The 9,894-nt window shown below is 39.8% G+C and overlaps 1 protein-coding gene across 1 annotated transcript in view; it reads right to left on the bottom strand.

The window, feature by feature from the left end:
• Positions 1 to 299: 299 nt before the first annotated feature.
• The window catches only part of LOC120479288 (apolipoprotein B-100), a 30,286-nt gene continuing 20,691 nt past the window's right edge, over positions 300 to 9,894 (bottom strand). The window contains exons 17-24 of the mRNA XM_039671589.2: positions 8,632 to 8,837; positions 7,558 to 7,737; positions 7,368 to 7,477; positions 7,084 to 7,284; positions 6,782 to 6,918; positions 5,287 to 5,345; positions 4,823 to 5,190; positions 300 to 4,748 (exon numbers count right to left, since the gene is read on the bottom strand). Coding sequence (XP_039527523.2) covers positions 550 to 4,748; positions 4,823 to 5,190; positions 5,287 to 5,345; positions 6,782 to 6,918; positions 7,084 to 7,284; positions 7,368 to 7,477; positions 7,558 to 7,737; positions 8,632 to 8,837 — 5,460 coding nt within the window. The 3' untranslated portion in view covers positions 300 to 549. The remainder of the gene's footprint in view (positions 4,749 to 4,822; positions 5,191 to 5,286; positions 5,346 to 6,781; positions 6,919 to 7,083; positions 7,285 to 7,367; positions 7,478 to 7,557; positions 7,738 to 8,631; positions 8,838 to 9,894) is intronic.

The following is a 9,894-nucleotide window of genomic DNA, read 5'->3' as shown; positions in this document are numbered from 1 at the left end:
CTTGGACTATTTTAACGATGTCTTTAATGACTTTTCGAGGCCAGCAAGAGCCAGTCCCTCAAGAAGCCTATGGACTGTATGCAGGAGCAATCTTAATATCTTAAATATCTTAATTTGTGTTCTGAAGATGAACGAAGGTCTTACGGGGTTGGAACAACATGAGGTTGAGTAAATACTGACAGAATTTTCATTTTTGGGTGAACTAACCCTTTAAATATATGAACATAAATATAAACAATGAACATCACAAAATGTACAATTTTATGTAAAATTGTCAATGAAGAAGAGTCGAGTCTGTATTTACAGTTAAATGATTCATTTATTGTAGTGTTTAAATGGGATATAATATTTCAGGGTTTCAATCACTAGACAACCATGTTTACATCATTGTGCTTGAGAGTGACTTTCTAAAGTTATTCGGGATCTGTTCATGTCAGTGATTATGAGGCCTGAGGTGAGCAAGCATACAGTAAATAAAGCCCAATGATTAGTTGAAAGCAATCCCTAAATGAAATATTTCCTCCGCTGTGTATTCAACAAAAAATTATTTTAATTGAGCAGGCCAGTTCTAGCTAAACTTAATTCACCGTGATACTCCAGAAGTGTAGATGGAGATGTGAGATTATAAGAGCACCCAAACACAACCTTTGGGATGGGTACATCACTATACTTAAATGATATTCCTGTACTTGAATTAAACCAACGGGAGAAAGTCTCTATTTTGCTAATTAACCCATCTGGCAAAATATCTGCATGTCTTACATCAAAATCACTATCACTTGGCTGAGTCAAGAACATGTCTACAGCAGTCAAGAGGGTGCTTAGGGGAACAAGTTCAGCTTTACCAAGAGCAGTGTGGTTTATTGCAAAGTCAATCAAGTCGTAATAGATATATATATATTTTGAATCAATTTCTCGCAAAGAATACATACGGTCAAGATCTCCCTCCAAGGTCAGCTGGTCACTCATGTCAAACTCTAGCTTGGAATATTTATTACCAATGTACCCATTTCCAGTAGCCTTCAGACTGGATTTCAGACCATCAGCGCTCACATAGATGTTAGCTTGATTAGCCATTTCTCCCTTAAGTTCAGTAGCATCTCTGAATGTAGAATTTGTGGTTACTTGGGTTGTAGACTCAATGGAGATGAAGGAAAGAGTTGCATCCAGCTTTAATGTATTCACAGCATCTCCACGTCCAGCAGTCTCCGAATCTGGACGATCGAAAGTGTACTTGATCTTCAAGTTTGATGTTGCCTTTGGATGGACCTTGGGGTCTGCAGAAAGTTGATGAGTGGCATCAATAGTGAAGCTTGTCAGATTAATCTTAACAACTGTGTCCACAGACAACACAGCCTCATAGATGTCTTCCAGAGTCAAGGTACTCTCATGATGACCGCCAATGTGGGCATTCTCCAAAGACAAACAAGAGGCCAGTTTCAATCCACCGTTTGTGATCAGGCCAGTGGTTCCATTAAGCTTCGCCTTCAATCCCTGAAACATGGAGGCAGTCGTGGCACTTACACCCATCCAGTAATCCTTCGGGTAAACACCTGCATTAGCATTGAGGTTAAGAATAGAGGACTTGAAAGACACCTCAGAGACTAGGTTACCCAATGAAGGGACAATCAAATCAACAATAGGAGCAAACCAGCTCTTCTGGTAGACAAGTGTGGCACTTAGATTAACAGGCTGGTCATTTGTGGTAAAGTCATACCATAGGCCAGTATCATCATTCAAGTTCAGCTCTCTAGTTGCTGGAATCTTGAAAATGGCCGGCACAAACATTTCTGCAGCATTCAAGTACCCAAAGCTGGCCAAACTACTCACAACAGCGTAAACACCCATCTCAGCTTTGTCATTGCTGGCTGTGAAGTTATGTCTGTAGTTGTAATTGTTTAAATAGGCGACTAGCACACTGCGGATTTCGTGTATGTCAGAGTTGAAGGTAACAGTGAAGTCTTTCTGGACATCAACATTGGCTAAAAATGACTCGAGGAGGTTGATCTTAGCAATACCCCTGTTCTGAAAGTCAATAGAAACCTCACTAGGACAAGTCATGATGTTGGCGGCATTGGAGAGGACACCGCTGACAGCTCCGACAACCGACGTGACGTGGGATGCCTTGATTTCCACCATCATATCGCCCAATCGAGCCTTCCCAGACGCAACCAGCAAACTGTTCTTGATAAATGGAGACTCGGTATCAACACTGGCATTGAATTCAAGGTGGCTTAGAGCAACAGCATCAGCATTCACTTTCATCTTCATCTTGATCTGCAAAGCATCGCTATCAGTGTGGCCAGTAAAAGACAGCTTGGCGGCGCCAATGCCCACGTTCAAATGCAAGTCACTCTTATGGGTGCCTTCCTCAGAGAAGTCTCGAAGGGCAAATCCTTCATTTTTAACTGTCAGTGTGAATGCAGCATCACCCTGGCGAGCTACAGCCTTCTGAATCAGGATAACTTCACCAGACAGTGAGTGCGAGGGGATGCTCACCTGGTTTTTGTATGAAGTTTCAAGAAAGAAAGTATTGTTAGAGGAAGATCCATTCAGAGTCAACAATGCCTGTTGGTCTAAAGTCAAATCAATGTGTGCTAACTTGAAAGTTTCAGTCACTATTACAGGACTCGTCTCAGGGATCGATATCTGTGCGGTGGATTCTAGATCATAACTCAGAGCGTTGAGGTTTGCGGAGGTTCCTTTAGAGTTAATGGAAGCTGTGAAGAAAGGGTATCTCTCTGAGGCGTTCTTGAACTCTGCAGAGGTTCTGGCGTTGTAGAGAGGGGTTTTGATTATGAATTTACCATACAGTTTTCCAAAAGATGGCACTAGAAGAGATGTCGAAATTGCAGGAATCTGCTTGTTCTCAGCATTGGCAGGATTGAAGATTTCATTCAGCTTTGAGTAACCTTGGGTGTTGATCAAGCTTAGGATATTTTTTACATCCTCAATGATGGAAAATATCAATACCTTGATGTACTTTGGGAGGATTTCAACAACTTTGTCGATATGCATACCCATCACAAACAATTCCCCCAAACTATCCAATGCCTCAATGAAACCATTGAACATATCACTCACTAATTTCTCAAAAGCACCGATCAGACCTTTCAGCTTTAATGCGTTCTCGTGGTACAGAGTTTTCAGCTGCACAGCTCTTCTCTCAAAGTTCAATTTAGACACAAAGTCGCTTACACGATGAGGTATGTTCTCAATCCACTCTCGGTTGATGTATTTCCTCAGGGTCTCGCCCATGCGCACAAGTGTTATTCTGATGTTTTCAGGGACTCGTGAAAAACTTTCGATGAAAGGCAAGCTAACTGATCGTGTATCTGTGCTTTTGTCATACTTTAGGAAGCCAGAGACTGCAAAGTCCTGATAAGCAGTGTTGGCAGTGTTGAACAGATTGGTGCGCACTTCTCCAGACCCTTCCAGCCCAAGCCGTGCCGGACTGTTGTAAGCGCTGATCTCCTGTTTAATGGCATAGTCGTTTACCTCAGCCTTAATTGCCACTTTAATCTTTTGTTCAGAGGGGATAAGCAGAGTGTCAGACATGCTTTCAAATTGTGATTTAATTTCGACACCGTTGTTTAGGTCAAGGCTGGTTGAGATTTTGCATTCATGAGAGTGAGCTAAGGATTGTGGGTCTGCTTTAAGAAATACTTTTGCAGTAAAATCATGCCCTGTATCTACATAAGGGAAGTATGAGTAATCCTCACCATTAACACTGGCATCAAAATTGAAACTGAATGGAATAGATGTCCCATCACTAGTGGTGTCAAAATTAAATGATCTGGAGTTGAAACGTATATGATTTTTGATTTTGCCAGAAAGTCCAGCAATCTCTAGCTCAGTGCTGTGGTCAATGTGACTTCCCATAATTTCTCCAATGGTTTTGCACTGAGCAGTGGCCGTTTCATTTTTGTAGGTGATCTCGAAGGTGTGTTTAAGCTCCTGCAGACTCAGGAGGCTTTTCAGTGAAGTTGTGCCATTGGTTCTCAGGCCATCTTTATTGAGGTTCAGAATGGCTTTGTGGACAGCTTGGTGTCCAATGAGTTTCACAGAGGCGTCACTGTGAATAGCTAGACCATTGATGTCCATTGCTCCTGTAATCAGGGAATGGATACGTTCTTCAATGCTGTAAGTTGAGGTCTCAATCTTAATGCTAACGGCTTCAACACCAGCTCTGGTCTCAACCACGTTTTGAATCTTCAGGCCAAGAAGCTTTGCTTTCGTATGAGAACTTAGATCAAGCTGGGATTCCTTGAAGGTTATTTTAGCAATGTTTAGCAATGTTACCAGGTTTTCATATGCTGTGTTGTTGGACAGAATGATCAGCTCTCCATTGGCAAAGGCTACAGCAAAGGAGTTGTGAGCCTGAAGAAGTTTTGAATCTACTTTCAGTGAAGAATTCATCTTTGCCTCTTGTCTGAATGGGAGGACTGAGACTGATTGCAAAAGGTTTCCTGAACCATGGACTGAACCAGCCTTAAAGAATCCTTCCAGGTTTCCATCTCCAGAGATCTCCTCGACATCAACGCCAAACTGTCCAGTGTGCTCCAATGAAATTTGCGCTCCATCATGGCTAGTTATTTCAAGCTTGCTTTTGGATTTCACACTGAGTTTTTCAGCAAATTCCACTTCCCCCTCAACACCAATCGTGGCATCGATAATCTTGTGGCGAAGCACGGCCTTTACGTTCACCTTGAGAGGATCGCCAGGTGTGGTCTCAACTAGAGCAGATCCTGTGAAATAAAACAATCAATCAATAAGCAAACATCCGAAACAAGTGCATGTGGTACTTCAATTATAGGTTTACCTTCGACCTTTAGGGAGAGGAGGTCAACAGGACTTGTGCCAGTGACTTCAAACTTAGCAGAATAACTTTCGGCAGGATCTCTGGCTGCAGACACAGCTGCGTCTAAGATGTAATAGTTACTGTTTAGTTTTCCGGACAACTCTACCAATCCGAGAGTTGGCACAGACAGCGACACACTCCTAGGAATGATGACCTCTGGAAGGTCAATGCTAGCAGATTCAAACTCCAGACCAAGATGAGGTACAATCAGGTTTGGTGTGGAGAGGGTTGTGGGAAAGTTCAGATCCCTCGTGGATTTTCCACCCAAGGGCAAGGGAAGAGTGATGGTGTAGTAATGCTGGCCAAAGTGGTGTTTAACAGCAGCCTCTCTGTGGTGTTTAAGTGGTGTTTAACAGTGTTTTAAATTTTAAATGGTAATTGTGAAATTAATTGAAATACTTTTGAACATGGTGTCATTTACTCACACATTTACGAACAATCTTTCAGGAAGAGTGATCACCGGCTCGGCGTGGACTCCCAAAATCTGCATACATGTAAAAAATAAATAAATAAAAGTCAGTTATTATTTACCCACCCTGGTGTTGTTCTAATGCAGTCTTTTTTAGACCACCGCGCGCACCTATCCTCCGTCACCAACCTCAAACTTTCATAGAAAAACGCTCAAGTATCACAGAATGGTCCGATGCATCACATGTCATATATTCCAAGTGTTTTGGGGTTTACAATAGTGCTTGGTGGAAAAGAAACCACAATTTAATGTATTATTTAACGAAAATGGCTGCTTATCCTCTATGCATTCATGATACTCTTATTAGCGACGCAGTTCACTCGCAGTTTGTCGTAAACAATATTTGACTATAATATAAAACTATATTTGATTCAGTGAAGGAAGTACTTGGATACTTTTTGGAATTTATTGGTGATGTATTTCATCATGTGTTTTAATTTATTTTGATTTCTCAAAACTTGTGGCCAAGGTCAGGATTTTTGATAAATAATACATTGAATTTCGTTTTTTTTTTTTTTTTTTAACCAAACCCTATCGTAAACCCCCAGAACACTTGGAATATGTGTCGTGCCACGAGAGATCATTCTGTGATGCTTTTGCTTTTTTAAAAAAGCTTGATGCTGGTCACTATTCACTGCCATTATATAGACAAGAGCAAACACTTCATTTAAAAAAAAATAAAACGTTCTCCTTTTGTGGTCCGAAAAAGAAAGAAGGGTATATGGCATTATTAGGAGGACGTCAGGGTGAGTAAATTACTTAATTTTAGTCCATTTTAGGGTGAACAAAGTTTAAGAAGCATTTATTCGCTGCAAAAAATTCTGTTCTTACTTAATATTTTTGTCTTGTTTCCAGTCCAAATATCAAACATTTCTTAAATCAAGACGCATTTACTAAAGTAGTTTAACAAGTTTGTTTGCCCATAAAATCTTTAGGATATTAGGTTAAACTTATTTGGCTTGCTGTCCACTGGAGAGGGGCTCGATGAAGCAGCTTCCGCTCGAGCTCTGATATACCCCCCAGTGGCTTAATGTCAATTAAAGGGCAAGGTACCTAAGATGAAGGTGGAGGGATACTGGAACGGCTGATACTAGGGAGAGGTAAGCGGCTGCTTATATACTTTGGTTGTTGATTGAAAGATTGGATGGGCTCGCTCCTCCCTAACTTACGTTTAGTAACTTCATAAAATTACATAATATATTAAGTTTTGTTTTCTGGGGAAAGTTAAGTTTTTGCTTAAAACAAAATTCAATTTTCACTTAATTTTAATCACTTCCCCCGGAAAACAGGACATAATATCTTATGTCATTTTACTCATCTAGTAAATGGATCTTGATTTAAGAATTTTTAGATATTTGGACTGAAAACAAGACCAAAATACTAAGAAAGAAAAGCATTTTTTTTTGCAGTGTTTCTTTGGGTATACTCAAAATCTGATGGCAGATTCTTACCGCAACTGCCTTTGCCAGAACATCGCGGACCTTCAACTCATTCAGGCCAATCTGGCGATCGAGAAGGATGTTGGGAATGATTCTTTGAATCTCAGATCTGACATCAGACTTAAATTCAGCCTCAATCTTTTCATTCTCTGAGAATATATTTTGAGAGAGATAATTCACAAGAATGACACTGTCATGGTCATTTAATTACTTATTTGAATGGCAAACTGAGCCTGAAATTTAAACTGAACAATTATTGTGGTTATCTAAATTTGATCTGATAACGCGACAGGCCATTTGTACTGGACATGTACCATATTTCAGGATGAGTGTTTGAACAGAAGTCGTCTCTGGGAGTTTTAGGTCACTCTCGATTTCCAAAATCAACTTCTCTCCACGCTTCAGTTTTGCAGAAACTTTAGAATCAACCTGAAGAGAATCGATAAGCAACTCTGCAGAGATACTGTACTGCTGTCTGTTTAATATCACTACAGTTCTGGCCTCATGGGATGTTCCTGTCAGTGAGCAAAAGACAAATGATGGTAAATTTAAATTTTCTCTTTTGTCCAGTTATGTATTTTGTTAAGTCATCTCTAACCTCCAGCCTTCAGGCCAAACGTGACTTTGTCTGCCTCATCTTCGTAGGCGTAGCTGATGGTGGCAATATACTCTGTGACCTCTTCAGATGGATGGAGCTCAACAGCAAATCTAAACACAGACGAATGTGGATGAAATGTTTGAGAAAAAGCATTTTTTTCCATATTAGAATATAGATGATTTTCACTTACTTGCTGTCACCAGTGAGAGGAAAGTAAGGGGCAGCATCGTTTGATGTTGCATCAGGATACTTCAGGACTGTACAGTACTTCAGTCCAGGGAAAAAAGCAGTGCATTTATTCATATTAATAAACTCGCCCTTGGCCGGAATGGGCGTAGCCTTGGCACCAACAACAGACACCAGAGAATTGCTATAGATGGGGCAAAATAACAGCATTTAATGTGTGTAACGTGACTTTTTTAAGGCTGTACGATTAATCATATTTTTATATTTGATCACAATTTTTACTTGACTCTATTAATTAAAGGAACCGTACGTAAGATTGTGGGCAAAAAAATAGTTTTTAATGGTGCAAAATAAGAATAAAGTTGATAAAAGCTTCCATATCGTTGCAACATAATCCTGCACATCAAACTCTTGAGTCAGTCTGAATACTAAGGCCTGTTGCCATAAGAAATCCAAGATGCGTTTTAAAGAAAAAACAATCCATAATAGCCAAAACATCCACCATTATATTCGCAGGATGAAGCATATAACAAAAGACGAATTCTGAACAAACTGTGGGAAAACTGGTGTCTAGTGGAGACGTTAACCTGGTCATGTCAATTTAGGTTTAATAAATTGCATGAAACCCCCAACATTGTCTCTTTGGTATTGATTTTCAACTTGAGTTGGATCTTTCATGACTTTTTGCAGTTTTATTTATTGGGCCTCACTACTAAAATAGTGAATTTTTTCTTTAGCAAGGTTGTTCATGCTAACTGGGCTGCTTGACTTGAACTAATCGAGCCGAGTTTCTGCCAAGCCTTCTTTAGTGAACTACTCAAACTCCAATTCTTAACCTGGGCGTTTATGCTTATCTCTATAGCTTTGGGTTTTGTTTTGTTTTTTTTTTGTGCAGGGTGCAGACTCTCACTATTCTGTCTTTTGGCGAACCATTTAATGCTGCCTAGGAATAAAATTTATTTAATTATGACTATTTCACAATTCTTTTCTTGCAATTGCCAGTTGCTTGCAATTCTGATTCTTGCATCTCCCTCGTCTGTGAAGGGCTTTTATGCATTGATAATCAAGTTTCACTTACGTGATGCTAATGAGTTCTGTTGGTCCATGAGGAGCTGGAATGGAGAGCTTGAGCTGACTGTCAGTCACAGAGGCCCTCGCTGTAACACCGCTCTCGTGATAGATGTCCGTGTGCATCTCCAGACCACAGTGAACGTAGTCAGGAAAGTGGGTCCCAAACTCAGTCACAAACTCAATGCCAGCAGACAGGGTCAAAGCAAATTCCCTCTGTGGTGTAGTTAGTCATTAATTCATGTTAGTATACTACAAGTGAAAAGTTTGGATTAAGATTGTTTTAGCATTTATTTGATTGAAAAAAAAAAACAGTAAAATATTATCACAATGTAAAACAGCTGTTTTCTATCTGAATATAGTAACTTTAATTAGGGGTCAAGCCCTTATTGTAATCTCCCCTTACGAAAAATAACTGCAGTACAATGAAGTACAACTGTAGATTTGGAGTATTAACGAAGTATAACTGCAGTATAGATACAATGTGACTGCAGTACATTCAGGCCCGGCGCCACGAGGGGGCAAAAGGGGGCATTGCCCCCTCAGATCTGATTTGTGCCCCCTCAGTTTAATTTTTGTATTCATGGTTACAAATGAAATGTTTAACCTTTTGAGCGGTACAGTCCCATATGGGATGTATAATGTTCAGTGACGTGACGTGACATCACGTGACATCACTACCAGATTCGCGCGTTGGTTGGCACTGAGCCAGAGACGGACAGCGCTGTCATATCAAAACTATGCAGTGTTTCAACCTCATAATGTTTATTTTTAGGTTTCAGAGATTGAAATTCACTTAAGCACTAGTAAAACATTACATTTGGAGTTGGTAAAATACACACGGATGTCTGTGGAAGCAGCAATAACAATCTATTCAAATATAATTTGCCAACGTGTTATTCATATCAGACAAAATAGTGGAAGTGACTATAAAGTTTACTTTATTCTTCTCACACCGGCCACTTTCATACATATATCAGAAACTGATGATGACTGACTCTGAACTGCGGCGCAAATAAACGTGGTGTCGTCCATCTCACGTTATAGATCAAGATCAAGACTATTTATAAAGGTTTTAAACGACCAACCACACTCACTTAGCTACACATTTTTGACAATCGGAATATCAGATAGTCGATGACATAAGCAAGTTTGTGAATATTCTTTCTATATTAAACAATCTGCAGTGCAGTGGTTTTCTCAGGAACAACATAAACTGATATCATTACAAATATTTTAAATAAAAAAAGGAAAAACGAAATAAAAGCGATAC

This window comes from Pimephales promelas, chromosome 13, assembly GCF_988280905.1.
Source record: "Pimephales promelas chromosome 13, fPimPro1.hap1.1, whole genome shotgun sequence".
NCBI classification, from domain to species: domain Eukaryota; kingdom Metazoa; phylum Chordata; class Actinopteri; order Cypriniformes; family Leuciscidae; genus Pimephales; species Pimephales promelas.
This window is presented reverse-complemented; position numbering and strand designations above follow the sequence as displayed.